Raw genomic sequence first — 16,882 nt, forward strand, 5'->3', positions numbered from 1 at the left:
GGCCTTGGAATTATGTAGAAAGTAGGGTTTAAGCTGGGAGGCAGAGGTGATAAAAGAGAGAATTCCAGGCATGGGGAAAAATCAGAGAAAATCTCTGGAACTGGAAGCTGAGATGTCTTGTTCAAGGCACAGCAAGGAGACTAGACTATATGGCAGGACTGAGGTGGGTGTCTGGGTGGGTGTAACGTATAAAAAGACTGGAAAGGTAGGAGGGGGCCAGATGATGAGGGACTTTAAATGCCAGAGCATTTATTTCTAGAGGTAGGGAACCACTGGGGTTTATTAAGTAAGGGGTGGCATGGTTAAACCTGAGTTTTAAGATGACTTTAATAGCTGAGTGGATGATGGGCTAGAGTGGGGAAAGACTGGTGGTAGGGAGACTGGCCAGAAAGCTGTGTTCTGATGGTGTCTGAATTTACTTTCTACATACTACATATATGACCTTGGGCAAATCCTCCCCCTTCCCTCTTTCCTACCTAATTTTCCTCATCTTTAAGGGAGTTCAAGTAAATGTTCTTTAAGTTCCTTGCCAGATCAGGCATTATGTTCCTTGCTGTAGGCCCTCTTCCTAAATCCTCTGATTGTGACTTGGTCAGAAAAATCCAGTCTCCAGGAGTGAATCTTTGAGTTGAGTGGTTTGATGTACCCAGAATACAGTTTCATTGTGCTGAATAATAACAGTAAAACAAGAACCCTGGCATTTTCATAGCATTCTTGCTAAAAAACAGTTTTTTGGATACATTTTGGATTTTACATCATCATAGTTTTCCCCAGTATCTCTTTCCTTCCACCTTCTGGAGGGCCTTCCCATATAACAAATGAAATTTCTTAAATGATTAAAAAAAGGGGGAAAAAGTAGCTTAACTGACCAATTCATTGAAAAAGTTTGAAACCATGCAATGGGCAGCAATTGTGGATCCTCTCCAAGAAGTGTGCTCTCATATCTCCTCTTTATGCTTGGCCTTTTGTAAAGTGACTACAGTTTTCATAAAGTTTATAAATACATTTCATTTGAACATTTCAACAGAAGAATAGTGGGGCTAAGTGACTTGCCCAGGATCTAATGGCTATGAAGTATCTAAGGTCAGATTTGAACCCAGGACCTCCTGCCTCCAGGCCTGGCTTTCTATTACTGAGCCACCTAGCTGCCCCTCCAAATTATTTTCTGTTTAGTTGGTATATGTTTTGCTTTGATTTGTCAGGCATATATGTTCCTCCAGGAAAATATAATTTCCTTTAATCCCCAGCATTTAGGACAATCCCTGGCACATGGTTGGTGATTAATAAAAACTTGCTGAATGATGAATGAGTGAACTGTATCATATTCCCCGGAGATTCATTACTATCACTACTACTTATTAATTATTTGTTAATTAGTAATTAATAAGAAACTGTGACTATAGGAGTGCTTCTACACTATAGAGCCCCAGTTCCCAGGGGGAGGGCCTCTGGGTGCTTGCATTCTCCCCTTGGACCTGGCAAGCCCTGGAGAACTAAGTGTTGTCATTTTTCAAGGAGAACAGTCTGAAGTCTGGGAAGGGGGCAACAGCCATGATTCCAGGCCCGCAGACGGTGGCAACAGAAATCCGTTCCCTTTCTCCGGTAAGTGCTCCATATTCCATCCAGTTCTGTGGTTTCCCCAAGCCTTCCAAATTCTTGGGGAGTGGGGTGGATCACCAGTGCAAGTTACTAGAGTCATTTCTGGAGTCAGGATCATTTCAGGTTTCCTATACATCTATCCATGAGAAATGTTTTCCCTTATGTTGAGGCAAAATTTATGCCTTTGTATAATTTCCCTCCATTGCTCCTAGTTCTGGCTTCTAGGGCCAAGTAGAACAAGTCTAATTTCTTTTCAAATACTTGAAGACTGTGGCTCTTCTCACCCTCTCTCTTTTCCTTTCCATCCCTGGCCTTCTCTTTTCCAGGCTAAACATTCCAGTTCCTTTAATTATTCACACTAGGTGGCATCTCAGAGTTCTTGACTATGCCAGTTATTCTCCTTTGGACATGATCCTTCATGAAATTGTGCCCCAAATCTAAGCACAGCCATCCTGCTCAGGGTGTCATGCCTCTGCCTTCATGGCTTTAGGGGCATGTCCTTGATATGTATCAAGAAAAGTCCTCAAGTAGAAGCCAGGAGACTTTGGTTCTGGTCTCACCTCTTGAATAAGTCAAGCAACTTCTCTGCATTTATTTTCTGACCCCTGAAATAGTGTTGCAGTAGGCAATCTAACTATTCTACAATTTTAGGATGCTGCGTTTTCATTAAGCCTGTGCCCAGATGGAGGACTAGTGGCTAGCTCTAATAGAGAGAGGGCACCGCCCAGCTCATTCTTTACTCTTTGTCCCTTTTCCTGGTTGGGTTAGGGGCAGAGGGGAAGACACTCTAGGGCTCCTTCTCTTCTTTTACCTTTTAGTATTTTTTTAATCTTTTGTACTTTTTTACCTATTAGTTCTCAAAGTTGGTGCCATAGTACATTCCTCAAATTGCAATGATCACCAGTCCCAATGGGTATACACCCACCTCTCCCATTGCACACCTACTCTTTCCCAACATCCTCATCTCCTCCACCTAATGCCTGGGAATGGGGTGGGGCTTGTGTCATCTGCAGATCATTGGGAAAGACGTCCTCGCTGGCGCCTATGGAGCCACTGCTGAAACCTTATCCACTTCCACTACTACCCATGTTACCAAAGTGAGTACTATTTAGGGGATGGAGAAAGATATCTATAACATACAGAGGCTCTCTAGGCCCAGTTCTATGGCTCTTGAGGCAGTGTGGCACAATGGAGAGAATGCTATAGAGCTGGATTTGAATCCTGGCCCTGCCACTTACCACCTATGTGACCTTGGGCAAGTTGCTTATCCTCTCTGGCTCCATTTTCTCTATAAAAAGAGGTCTTTGACCTAGATATTATCTAAGGGACTTTCCAGTTCCAGATCGATGATCCTGGGACTCCTCTAGAAAACCAGGAAAGATCTAAATTCTAATCCATGATCTTCTCCTGGCTCTCCTTATGACCTTGGGCACATCCCTTTTCCTCTATGGGCAAAATTGGAAATGGGAAGCATTGAACCAGACTGAGCAAAATGGGACTAGAGGTCCACATGGGAAGTCTTGGACTAGGTTGAGCTAGATGAGACTAGAGGTCCAAATAAGAGGTGTTGGGCTAGATTCAGTTTCTTCACCTCTGTAATAGAGAAAATAATCCTAATCCTGCCCAACCCACCCCCACCCTCTCTCTCAGGGTTATTACCAATAAAAAGAAAAAAAATTTTAGTTCCTTTTTTTGAGCTCAATACTATGTTAAATGTGTTAGGGAAAACTGAAGAAATGTATGACATGTATGATCCTTCCCTTTGAGGAATCTATAGTTTAGCAAAGGAGGTTAAGAGACCCCAGAAATGAAGACAAACAGTGCAAATTGTTTGTCTTTAAAGACTTAGTTGAATACTAATGATGGTTGGAAATGTATGCTGAGAGGCAGTTTGGGATAGTGGAGATCTGAGTTCAAATCTTGATGCTTACACTGACTGTTTGACCACGGATAGGCCACAACTTCTCTGAGTCTCTAAATAAAGATTGAGGAGATACCTTCCTGTTCTAAATCTATTGCTAACAATCCTTGTCCAACTTACCTATTTCATAGGGCTGGGGACAAAACTATAAACTCTAATTGCCATGGACATATGAGCACTTAATACTTTTGCTGAGAGTTTAGAAGACAAGGGAGATCGGTGGGAGGTTTTAAGTAGGGGATTATATTTCAGCTGGTCTTAAAATATGAATAGGATTTACATAAGGTGGCAGGCACAGGACTGGGAAAACATTCTAGGTAGAAGAGAACCAATGTGAATGGGGTCAAATTATAGAAGCAGGGACAAGTATACCTGTGGACGGCACCGAAGGGAGTTATATTGAAGATTGTCTAGGAAGGCTAGGGGCAGGTGAAGGAGCGACTCATCTCATTTGAGAGGGGAGTGACATGATGGTGAAAGCCAGATCAGTCTGGCTGACCTATTGAAGGACAGTCAACATGGCAGGCTCAGTGTGAGAAGCCATTGTGCCAGAGCAGAGAGAAAAGGGGATGAACCTGAAAGGTATTACAAAGAAAGAATTGTCAGGTTTCAGTGTCTGGTGAAACTGGAAGAAGGAGGAGAAGGAAGAATTAAACATGTTTCTCAAGTTTTGAATAACTAGGAAAATACATGTTTTCCTGGCACCAGGGCATCAAGAGGGTGTTTTGGGCCATAGATTTGAGGTCATCATGGCCACACTTCCCATGGCAATACTAACAGGCATTTAGATATCCCTGGAGGGAAGCTGAACAAATTATGGTACATGTTGGTGATGGAATACTATTGGGCCATAAGAAATGACAAGCAAGATGATTTTAGAAAAAGTTGGAAAGACATACATGGACTGATGCAAAGTGAAATAAGCAGAACCAGGAGAACATTGTACACAGTAACAGCAATATTGTACAATGATCAACTGTGAAAGACTGAGCTACTCTCAGCAATACAATGATCTGGGACAATTCTGAAGGTCTTAGGACAAAGAATGCTATCCCTCTCTAGGGAAAGAACTGTTGGAGTCAGATGCACATCAAAACATACTATCTTCCACATTAATTTATTTATGGTATTATTTGGGGGTTTGGGTTTTATATGAGTATTCTCCTATGACAAAGACCAACATGGAAGTGTGTTTTGCATGGTAATAATCCAGATCAAATTACTCACCATCTCTGAGAGGGAAGAGGGAAGGAAGGGAGAGAGACAATTTGGATCTTTTGATTTCAGAAAACACATGTTGAAATTTGTTATTACATGTAATTGGGAAAATAAAATATCTTTAAATTTTAAAAAAGTATCCTGGGGTTCAAATCTTACCTCTTCTACTTATTTCTTTGGTGACTTTAGGTAAGTACCTTCCCCAGTATGGGGCTGAACTTTCTGACCTGTGCATGAAAGTGTTGATTGAAACAAATAATTTCTGACTTTTTCTCTGTCTCCCTTTAGACTGTGAAAGGAGGATTTTCTGAGACTAGGATAGAGAAGCGCATCATCATCACAGGAGATGAAGACGTTGATCAAGACCAGGTATGGGGAGCCACCTGTTCTCCTTAGAACCCTGCTCACAGCTCATCTGGCCAGGCTGGAGATGAGGATGGGAGTGGGCTGGGGAATGAGTCCATTTCCTATTGTTCTGGCTCTGGTTTGGAATCAGGGAGTCAGAAGGGTGAAACAAGTGCAAAGCTGAGATCTGCTCTTCACCAGCCAGAGGTGATCCCATGTTGCTGCTGGCAAGTTACAGCAGCCATGGACTTGTTACTGCTAAGACTGACAGTGTTAGTGGTATTCAGTGCTCATCTTCTGCCCTCATACCCACCATTTCTCCAGTGATTTGGCCTTGAATCCCCCAGAAGCAATGACTAGGAAGCTGAAATGGCCTAATAGAAAGATTCCTGGCCTGTAAGTCCAGTGAACTGACTCCTGGTCTCGGCTTTTCTACTGACTTGATGTGTGAACTAAAATAAATTCCTTCTCTTCTCTGGGATAATTTTCTTCTCTGTAAAAAGAAGGGTTGGGACACAATGCTCTTTCGTCCTTTCTAGTTCTAAATTTAATGTTCCCAAGATCCCCTTGCCAGTGTCAGGCTCAGGAAGTAACTTACCTGGAATTTGAGCAAAAAACATCAAGCCATTTTCTCCACTAAAAGAACTCACAAAGCATCTTAAACTTCCTTGAAAGCAAAGCAAATCCAGGATCATGAAAAGGAAAGAAAACTCACCGAGAAGTTTCCAGTTCATTCAGGGTATATTGAGCTCCTTAGGTTATCAGCCAAGGACTGAGGTCCTGTAGGAAAAACTACAAAGTATTACCAGAGGTGTACTTGATAAATGATTATCAACTAGTTTTTTTGTGGGAAGGGGGGGAGGAACAGATATGCCACACTTTTAAAGTTTAATTTGCATTATTGGCATTTTCTCCATCCCTTTTTAAGTCTAGACAATAAGCAAAGCAATAAGTGAATCCCTGATCTGTAGCTCTTGCTAATTTCTGATGTGTAAATAAATACTCACTCTGAAAAATTTAACAATCAGCTTTACAAAGACAATTAAAATAGACTCCAGCATATTTTTAGTCTTTTTTTCTCCCAAAGTTCTTTGGTCCCCTGGGAAATAAGATGTATATTGAATAAGATATAGAACTGTTATTTAATTGCCTTGGACTAGACTTTAACCTGGTTGAAGAGAGGGGATATGATGGTCCCTATCCTCAGGTAGTGTTCCCCCCACCCCATCTAATTAGCATGACAAGTTAATCCTAGAGGTACACATAGGTAAGATCTGGGAGTTAGAGAGGGAGATAAGTGGTTATCAGCCGGCAGGATAAGAAACTTCAGGGAGTAGTTGGGCTTTGAGTTGTTGGGGTTTTTTTTCCAATGGGCTATAAATCAACAGGTAAAGAGGGTTTTCTAGTCTTAGGAAGGAAGCATCATGGGCAAAGGCATAGGAGGTGGAAATGCACAGAGCATGTTACCTTATGGGACAGAGTATTCCTCTTTGGCTAGTGCATAGAATTCATGGATAAGACACATGTGAAATAAGTCTGGTGCCAGTTTACGAAGAGCCTTGAATTCCAGGAGGAGAAGTTTGAATTTTTCTCTGGAGGCAATAGGAGCTCCTACAGCTTTATGAAGACCAAATGAATGTTGTAGAGTAACAGATTATAGTGGGGAAAGCTCTGGATTTGACATCTGAAGCCTCAATTTGATTTCTATCTCTGCTCTGTAACCTTAAGCAAACCTTTCCCCTTCTTTGGGCCTCATTTGCCTTCTCTGCAAAATGAAAGAATTGGATTGTAATCTTTACGGTTTCTTCCAACTCTAAAATATGTTGTTCTTTAAATATTCTGAGAGAAGGTAGTACTTACTGTGGGCTATGGTAGTGTAGTCTAGGAAGGCTTCTTAGAGGAGGTGGGCCTGAGCTGAGCTTTAAAGGATGAACAGTCTTCCTACCCTTTATATTCTATCTGTTTGTCCCTTCTCCCTCTCTCCACCTTTACATTTTACCTTCTTCCTTTTTCTCTGTCCTGCCTCTCTCCTTTCTTTCTGTCCTTCACTCTTCCTTCTCTCCCCACCTTTCTTCCCTTCTTTTTTCCTTCCCATTTTCTTTCTTCCTTCCCCTCCCTTATTTCCATCTCTTTCCTTTTCCTCCCCTCTCCCTCTTTCACTTTTTTTCTCCTCAAAAAGTCTCACAAATTGTAGGAGGGGATTACACAGGATTCCTGCCCCTTCTTGGTGCTTATCCTTGGAACTGGCTAGGAAGGGACATCCATAGCTGAAAGGCTCCAGAGTCTATAGGTTTGGTTGGTGATCTGGCTTCCTGCTGAGACATGCTCCAGTCCCTAAATCTCAGCCCTGGCTTCAGCCTTAGTGAGATTCATTTGGGGATGTAGCCTTCTACTCTCTTTCCCCCAAGCATCCTGGGGTCTAGGTCACTGAGTTCAAATTAGGAGCTGTTTATTTCACAAAATGTCCTGCCTTTGTGTTCCAGGCATTGGCTTTGGCCATCAAGGAAGCCAAACTGCAACACCCAGACATGCTGGTAACCAAAGCCGTTGTATACAGAGAAACAGACCCATCTCCAGAAGAAAGGGACAAGAAACCACAGGTAATGAATGCCATCTCCCTCCGGGCCCTGATGATTCATTCACAGGTTTTTATTGTTGTCCTGTCTGACTTTTCATGACCCCATTTGGGGTTTTCTTAGCAAAGATACTAGAGAGGTTTGCCATTTTCTTCTCCAGCTCATTTTCCAGATGAGGAAACTGAGGCAAACAGGGTTAAGTGATCTACCCAGGATCATACAAATAGCACGTCTAAAGCTTGATTTAAATTCAGGAAGATGAGTCTAACTTCATGCCCGGCACTCTATCCCCTGTACCATCTAGCTGCCCCATGTATATAGGTAGCATTCTTCAGTTTAAGGGAAATCACAAGCATCCCATATACTAGCATGGATGGATGATCTCAGCCTAGAGAAATTGCTACTAATATTTCTAGTCTTTATAATCTCATTCAAGGTTTTTTTCCCCTGGATAGGCTTCCTGGACTGGGGAGTAATGTGGAGGTTTTGAAAAAAATCTGTATGGGTATAGAATTATATATACATTTTCAGAAACAAAAAGGAAAGAAAAAAAAGATGAAGAGAATAAAGAGAGAAAGAAGAAAGATAAGACTATGAGGTATCCTCAGTTCTAGGCCTATCACTACTACTATCTCATCTAGGCAAGTCTCATGCTTCAGTTTCCTCATACACAGAATCAGAGGATTGGATCTGATGACCTCTAAGGTCCTTTTCAGCTCTGAGTCCTGCCAGATCTGAAATGAGTCTTCTTCCACCTTTCTGAAGGATCTTTTCTATTTTATATCCATCTAACATCCTCCTGTGTTCTTTTTCTATTCCATTCATAACATACTGTCTTAGTTTCACTACTTCTCTTCCCCCTCCCCCTTCTCCATACAAACACGTGTCTAAGTTCTTTCCAACAAGACTTCCCGTTCTGGAATCCTCCTACCCCTGCTGCTCCCACCTGTAGATCTGTGACAGCTTTTACTTCTAGCTGCCTCTGCTCCTTCTTTGGCGTTCAAACCTGTCTATCTCCTCCTTCTTGGGTTTGCTCATCTACCCTCCTTTAATTTTTTCATGCCATCACCCCACAATCTTTTAGATCCCACTTTCTAACAGCAATGCTCTTCAGGAGCAGAAATTTTCTTCCCTTTATTCCTTATTCCAGCTCTCAGCACCACTCCGCCTCCAAGAATCACCCCCTAGCTTAAAGCACGAGATGAATGTTGTTTGACTGTTCAGAACCCTCCTTGATAAGGAAAAACAAATTATGAGAAGGCAAGTGATTTTTAGAGAAGGATCAAAGGGCAATGGGAAAGAACACTGGGTCAGTGGTAATCAGAGAAGCTGAGACTCCCTATTGTAATGAGTAAAAGATAAAATCTTCCAAACATAGCAATTTATGAGCGAATTGTAAGAGTTAAAATTGATTTTGGCCCCATTGAGTCATAAAAAGTTGTGGTTGCCATTTATAAAAATTAACTCTTAAGTCACAAGGCTTTTAGTAGCTTTATCACAGCAAGGTTGAGATAGTAAAGAGAGGGAGACGTAGGAAGGAAGTAGAGAATATTGCCTAGGCTAAATATTCTAAGTCCAGATCTGAGTGCCTCCCTAAAGAGGGGGTTCCACTGAAGACAGGAGAAGAGCTGAAAGGCCAATGTCTCTGGCCAGAGTTTCCTCAATCCAAGCCTAGACACCAAAGCCTGAACTCTTTGAACCACCAATGCAGAATAAGATCCAAGGCAGTAGAAGTCCTCCAAAGTAGCAGTGTTCCAAGGCAGAAGTGCCTATTCAGCTCTCCAGTCTCACCTTTCATAGCCTTTTTCCTGCGCCACCTCCTGTCTCCCTGGTTTCTACTTCCTTTCACTGTGGACTGATCTCTCACATCTCAGGAACCAATCATAGTTTCTTAATTTGCCTGGTACTGCAGTGCTTGTGGGATCCACTTCTGGTCTTTGAGGGTACAAACTTCCTGGTCTAGTAAAAGGTTCTTCAAGTGTTTGACTAAGTGTGAAAGGAGGGGCACTCCAAGTTCTTGATTGATTAAGTTAAAATAAACAAAGGAGAATAATTCCATTTACAGAAAATGCATGCCAATTGCCTAACAAATCAAGACCAGAATCCTTCCTCAGCTTAGGGTGGGACCCTGAATACAGAGGGAAACAGACTTTAATACATTAAAAAACAATCAGGGGACACCTAGATACTTCAGTGGATTGAGAACCAGTCCTAGAGACGGGAGGTCCTAGGTTCAAATCTTGCCTCAGATTCTTCCCAGCTGTGTGACCCTGGGCAAGTCACTTAACCCCCATTGCCTAGCCCTTACCACTCTTCTGCCTTAGATCCAATACACAGAATTGATTCTAAGGTGGAAGGTAAGGGTTTAAAAAAAATCAAGAAAGGACAATTAATTAAAAGGAAACATACAACATTAGGTTATCTGATTTCTAATTGGAAGAAAGATAAGGGATTTTCCAAACTGGGACAGGGAAAGTGAATAGGTACAATTCCTTGAATTCAGAAGAAGAGGTACAAACAAAAAAGAACATGGAAACAATAACTGATCAGCATGGAACCAGTTTTCAGATAAGATTTATGGGTTTCTTAAGATGTACAAATATGAGAAAACTCCTAACATCAATTTTAGGATTTGATTGTGTTTCTGGTCAACATAATCATAACAGCAGGTATGGGTGGTCCAGTTTTCCAGCCATTCAGGGCTCAGTTCAAACAATATAATAACATTTTCTCCCAATTCCCACAATTGAATAAAGATTTCTCACAATAGAAAGGGAACTGAGCTAGCTCCAGAATTAAATCACAAGATGAAGTCTTTGTAGTTCATTTAGTTCTCACAATTTAACCACTTCTTGTCCTAATCCTCGCAATTCCCTCACTATTTAATACCTGTCTGACTCTAGACAAGTCACTTAACTTTTCTCAACCTCAGTTTCCTGCTCTATAAAATGAGAAGGTAACCAGATGACCTGGGAAAAAAGCTGTTGTGCAGTGGTGTCAAACTCAAATAGAAACAGCCCTTGTGAGCCACATATTGACTTAGAAAACCATAGCTTATTCTATAAAAATAATAAGCAAGATGATTTCAGAAAAAGCTGGAAAAACCTGCAGGAACTGATGCAGAGCAAAATAAGCTGGATTGGGAGAACATTGTGCACAATAACAGCACTATTGGATGATGATTATCTGTGAAAACTTGGCTCCTCTCAGCAGTGCAATGATCTAGGACAATCCTGAAAGACTTATGCCAGGGAATACTATCCACCTCCAGAGAAAGAACTGTTGGAGTTGTCTTTCCCATCAGTTTATCTTTGATTTTATTTTGGGGTTTTGATTATGTGTGAATTTATCTTTACAACAGTGACCAATAGGGAAGTATGTTTTGCATGACAATAAATTTTTGTTCTGTCTTTGCCACTAATTTGCTATGTGACCTTTGGCAAATCAGATGTGATGAGGACCTCAGTTGCCTGGAGGAAAGGTTGGAACTAGATCATCTCAAGAAGTCACTTTCAGCTCCAAATCTTGTTGCTGGTTGACTACTTTTCTTCAATACTTCATGACCCCATTTGGGGTTTTCTTGGCAAAGATATTGGAGTGGTTTGTCATTTCCTTCTCCGGCTCATTTGACAGATGAGGAAACCAAGGCAAAGAAAGTTAAGGGACTTGCCCTGGATCACACAGGTAGCAAGTGAGGTCAAATTTGAACTCAGGTCTTTCTGATTCCAAGCTTAGCTTTCTATATACTGTGACACTTAATTGATTGACTATAGTTGATCTTTAAGGTTTCTTCTAGTGCTGACATTTTTTGGGTGATGATGATGACAACAATAATGATAATGATTATTTATATCAATAATATGATTCACATTTCTACACCTTCCTCAAGGACATTTACTCTGGAGTTAGAAAAACCTCAGTTCAAATCTTGCCTCTGATGTTTATTGCTCTTGAGTCCTTGGGCAAGTCACTTACCCAGTTTTCTGATCTCTGGAGAGAGGAGATTTGACTGAGCATTTTCTCCATGGTCCCTTCTAGGTCTTTCCCGTAGGATTGATAATTATATAAAGTAGACTGTGAAATTTTTTTTTTTTACAAATGAGGCACTTTCTGATGGATATCCATTAAATTGACTTGCCTAAGGGCACACTGTGGCATTCTTGATCAGAGTATTCAGAAGGGGAAGGATCTCAAAATCCAAGATCTTCATTTTCTAGGTGAGCACATAGGCTGAGAGAGATGAAAGGATTTGTATAAATGTGAGACCTTCGTCACATCTGACTGGTCCAAAGCCACGTAGCAAATTAGTGGCAGAGACGGGACTGAATTGGGGGCCTCCTGACTCCCAATTCAAGTCTCTAACCACTGCCCCACCCTGCACCTGGTATCTAGGTCCCCATGGGGATCCAGGTTCACCTAATGTGGAACTCATTGAGCCAACATGTATTCATGCTGTAAGTAGTCACCGTGTTCCTGCTCTGCCCATGGTCAGCCGTGGTAACAGCCACCTACATTGAGGACAGAGTTACCTGGCAACCAATTCCTCTGCCTTCCATGTGCCCAAAAGAAAAAGGGGTAGGGAAAAAAAATAAAAAGAGGATAGGAGTATTGGTGACACTTTTGAAAGGCTTCATACCCTAGTTTGGAGTGCTGGGATTCCTGAGTCCAAATTCATCTCTTCCCCCCCCCCCAAAAACAGCTTTTTAACCTAATATCCATGACTTTAATATTCTCATAATTGTGTTGTTTTTTTTAACTCTTAGAATCAATTTCAAGGCAGAAGAGCAGTAAGGGCTAGACAGTTGGGATTAAGTGACTTGCCCAGGGTCACACAGCTAGGAAGTATTTGAAGTTACATTTGAACCCAGGACCTCCTGACAGCAGGCCTTACTCTTGATCCACTGAGCCATCTAGCTGTCCCTTTGATAACTATATTTCAATACAATAGACTTCTTTCATAATCCTCTGTACTTTATTTTCAGCTTTTAAAAACAACTGATATAGTGGATAGAGTACCAGGTCTGGAATAAGGAAGACCTGAGTTCAAATCTGGCCTCAGACATTTACTAGCTGTGTGACTCTGGGCAAGTCACATAACCCTGTTTGTCTCAGTTTCCTCAACTGTACAAATGGGGATAATAATAGCACCTATGACTCTGGGAGGTTGTGAGGATCAAATGAAGTGATATTTGTAAAAATACTTAGGGCAATGCCTGGCCATAAAAGACACTATAGAAATATTTATTCTCTTCCCCTTCATGGAAACATGATTCTGAGAAGGGATCCAGCAATTTCACCAGACCACCAAAGGAGGCCATGGCAAGAACCAGCTTGAGACTTCTCTGTGAAACTGGGGGGAAAGATCACCAATCGAGCATACCAGCCACTGGGCTGCCTTTGCTCAGTCAAGAAGGAGAAGGTCTGAGTAGGGAAGGTGGTGAGAAAATAGCCAGAAACTATTAACCAACATTGTCCTTTTTCTTTTTCTTTCTTTTATTTTCTTTTGTCTTTTGTCCTTTTTTTTTTGCTTCTTTTCTTCTCTCTCCCCACTCCTCTTTCCCCTCCCATTGGACCTCCAGGAATCTTGACCCTTGTGCAAAGAAGTTGGCATCTCTATTCAAACCAACTTGGAGGGCAGTTGAGGAGAGAGCCTTCACACTGGATTCTGCAACTAGACACAGACAACCCAGCTGCAATGTTCCGTCCCTGCTGAGAGACTACAAAGGGAGAGCATATATATGTATAGACATATATATAGGGATATATATATATATATACACACACACAGCAAACAGAACACAGTCTTGCACTGTTACAGAAGCTGGGGGGAAAGAAATCAAACCAACGGCTAAAGCAAACCAACCAACCACCTGCGTTCGCCTTTGCAGACAAATTTAAAAAACAGATGGGATTTTTAAGAAAAAAAAAGAAAAAGAAGAAAAAAATACTACCATGATAAATAAAAATAAAAGCCAGACCCCTCGTCACATCGCAGCTGCACAGCAGGCCACAGGCTCTGCGTGTCCCATCTCAAGAGGACTCGTGTGTGATCCGTTCCTTCTTTTCCATCATCCATCATCCACGTGAATGAGGGGAAATGCTTTGCAACAAAGCAAGCATCGTAGAAGCTCCCACAAGAATAATGCTCAAATGAAGGAAAGAAGATCCCCACCGACAAAAGGAAGGAGTTCTTTCCCACTGGGCCTAGTGGCTAGTATCCATACCCCTCTCTCCTCCCTGCTCCAGCTCATGCTAGTCTTGTCGTATTCTCTCTCCCCACTGTTGCCCCATTCTCCTCCTCTCTCCTCTCTGTCGCCCCCTCCCCTCCTGTGTTCCACCCAGGGCTGCCCAGGGAATTGCAGGCGACTCATCATCGGAAGCAAAGAATACTGGAGAGAAAAATCTGAAGAGAGGAAAAGTGGACATTGTGTGTCTGTGGCTTCTCACTACAATGGTGCAGCCTATGGGTGGGGTGGGGGGGTATTCATACGGATGTGCTTTTAAGTTATGTATATTATATATAACAGGGAAAATATTAAAATAAACAGTGCTGGTAAGTATGATGCTGAAGTTTTTAAATTATAATTATTTGATTATAATTATTTGGTTGATGTATTCTGAGGTTCTTAGATCACACTGAAATCTCACCCCAGGAGGCCTAGAGTCTGTGTGCAGGTTTTGTCATGGTGGCTGAAGGGATTGGTGTCGTGAAATAATGTGTGGTGTTCGTCTTTGGTGGGTTGGTGGGTAGTGAGGGGCAGGTCCTGGGGTGGTAGAGGAGCAAGGATTTGGCAAGAAAGCAGCAGAGCCATTGTCCTGAATGTGCCAGTTAAAGAGGCCTCACCATTCTCTGTCCCCATCTCATTCCTGCCCCTCCACCAGCCTAGCTGAATTCTGGAGAGGCCCAGTTTTACTTTGGAAATGGAGGAAGAGGACTTGGGGCTTACTCGGCTGGCCTGGGACCTCAGACTTCTTTCCTAAGGTCTAGCCTGGGGCCTGAATCCCTTTTTTATGGCCACACACCCTTTCCTCCCTGACCACATTTGTGGCTGATCTTTGGCCCTGATTCTAAGAGCATGGTAGAGCTTACCCTGGCCCTACCTCCCAGTCTTCCTAAAATTCCTAGTTACCTTCCTCTTGATGTGCCAAAGGAAGAGCCAGAGTGGCAACAAGGTGGGGACCCAGACCCGGGACAAGAATTGTCATGGATCATGGAGGACTCTCAAACTCTTGCTCCCAATGCCCAAATGTGACCCAGTGACCTTGGATAATTTATTTACCTTCTTTGGGCCTTAGTTTTCTCATCTGTAAAATGAGGGAGTTGGACTAAATCTTTCACTTCCCTCCAGGCTCTAAAAACTAGTGTGATCCCAGCTGGGAATAAAAAGAGACCTGGGACACTGGCTTTATGAAAATGATTCCGGTCCTCTTTCTGCATCTGAACTCTTAAGTCTGAGAACAATGGAGACCCCTAGAAGATCCACAAAGAGCCAAAAGAGCTTCAGTCCTTCTGGGCCATTTCTTCACCATATCTCATGTCAAGGCTTTCCATTGGTTACTGGCTAAGGCCCAGTGGAGTCAGGGCTAGAGCTGGGTGACCCCCTCCAAGTGGGCTGCCACAGGGTAGGGCATTAGGAAAGAAATGCCCCCACTGCACTTTAAACATCTCCTCCCCTCACTCCATTCCCCAAACACATTTAAATCCTATTTATTCCCCTTCTTCACAGAATCTCAGAGCTAGAAAAAGTCTCAGAGGCTGTCAAGTTTTAACCCTGACCTGAGCTGGAATCCCTTCTTCCTCCTCCCTGACAAATAGGGATAGTGCAAGAGATGGGGCAGTGTTGTGGCATTGGGATCATCCAGGTCTGAGTAAATTCCTGCTAACCCCAACGCTAGTCCAGGGGTGCTGGGTGTGCTCCCTTTCCTAGTTTATTCTAGATGCCAAGTCTTTATTCCACTACTCTTTCCCTAAGCACTCTAGGTAAGACAAGAGGTTAAAGTGCTATATGGGACCTGCAGACCCCACAGAGAGTTGTGAAGGAGTCCTTCTTCTGGGCTCTAGCCCTCCATTCCGAAGAAATGGCCCTGGCCCACACTACCTGTCTCAGGTTCTAATGGCTCCCACAAGCCCTATATCTCCTGTGTGAGTATTCAGCGATTACTCTTTCTGGAGGGGGTCAAGGGTCCATATGATCCCCGACAGTTCAAGGATGAGTCCATTCACTGGGAAACTCCAGGAACCCTCCAGACAGTCCCGTCCTTTTCTTCTCTAGAGAGGTGAGAATCAAGGGAGAGCTAAATCTTTCAGAGGCAGGGAAGCTGCAAAATAAAGCCATTGGCTCTTAGCCACCCATCCTTTGCATGGAAAACATTAGGCATAGGCTCTCTCTCCCTCCTCCACTTCTCTTTTGCTCCTCTTCTCTCTTAGAGGGTAAGGGAGTAAGTATTCCAGGGGTCAGGAGACCTGGGGTCATCTTGGTTTTTTTGCCACCAACTCACTGTGCCACATTGGGCAAATAACTTCTCTGAGCTTCACGTCCTCATCCATGAAAATGGGGAGGGGAGCTGGACCTGGTGACCCCCTGAGACTCCTCCAGTTCTAAGATTCTGTGAAGCCTTCAGTTTTCTTTCTCTGGATCCCTTCGGGTTGAGGGTGCGGGAAGAGTCAGTGCCTGTTACAAATATTGAATCCTGCAAGCACATTCCAAGACTGGCCTGCAATGCATGAACAACGACACACTATAAATAAATTATTTTTTCAGAAGCACCTTTGACCAGCTGACTTCAACAGCCTCCTTCTTGTTCCCTCGCTAACCCCTGTTCCCTTGTGCCCCCTAATGCCCTGCCCTACCCCCAGTGCTCCGTGCTGTATGCGTGTGTGCTCTCTGTTCTTGTACTCAATAAAAGTGAAATAAATGTGTTTGATTCTGAACCAGATGTGGCCCCACCGCCTCCTCTGTGACTTCAAGGGTACGAGCAGGGTGTGCATCTGGATTAGCAAATGACAAGCAGTGTCTCCAGCAGCCTGGCAAGAGAAGAGAAGTCCCCGCAGGGAGGTATAACTAACACCCCTGCCTACCAGGGGCCTACAAACACACTGGCAGCCAGTGTTAGGTTACCAGCTGGGTTTAAAGGACTTATCTAGAGGCTTCCTTCCTTCCTTATTTGGACCCCAACTGTCTAGCAGAACAGGAGGCCAAAAAGCCCCTGAGCTTTCCAGCTA

The 16,882-nt window shown here is 43.0% G+C and overlaps 1 protein-coding gene across 50 annotated transcripts in view; it reads left to right on the forward strand.

The window, feature by feature from the left end:
- The window catches only part of EPB41L1 (erythrocyte membrane protein band 4.1 like 1), a 113,820-nt gene extending 97,226 nt beyond the window's left edge, over positions 1 to 16,594 (forward strand). For 31 of the 50 annotated variants that reach the window (XM_056811813.1, XM_016427550.2, XM_056811818.1 and 28 more), the window contains 5 exons: positions 1,516 to 1,602; positions 2,613 to 2,696; positions 5,027 to 5,107; positions 7,567 to 7,683; positions 13,239 to 16,594. In XM_056811813.1, the coding sequence (XP_056667791.1) occupies positions 1,516 to 1,602; positions 2,613 to 2,696; positions 5,027 to 5,107; positions 7,567 to 7,683; positions 13,239 to 13,247 (378 nt within the window). In that variant the 3' untranslated portion in view covers positions 13,248 to 16,594. The remainder of the gene's footprint in view (positions 1 to 1,515; positions 1,603 to 2,612; positions 2,697 to 5,026; positions 5,108 to 7,566; positions 7,684 to 13,238) is intronic. The other 19 variants (XM_056811833.1, XM_056811815.1, XM_056811816.1 and 16 more) reach the window with 1 other exon arrangement.
- The last annotated feature ends 288 nt before the right edge of the window (positions 16,595 to 16,882 follow it).

The sequence above is a fragment of the Monodelphis domestica genome, chromosome 1 (genome assembly GCF_027887165.1).
Source record: "Monodelphis domestica isolate mMonDom1 chromosome 1, mMonDom1.pri, whole genome shotgun sequence".
Classification (NCBI taxonomy): Eukaryota; Metazoa; Chordata; class Mammalia; order Didelphimorphia; family Didelphidae; genus Monodelphis; species Monodelphis domestica.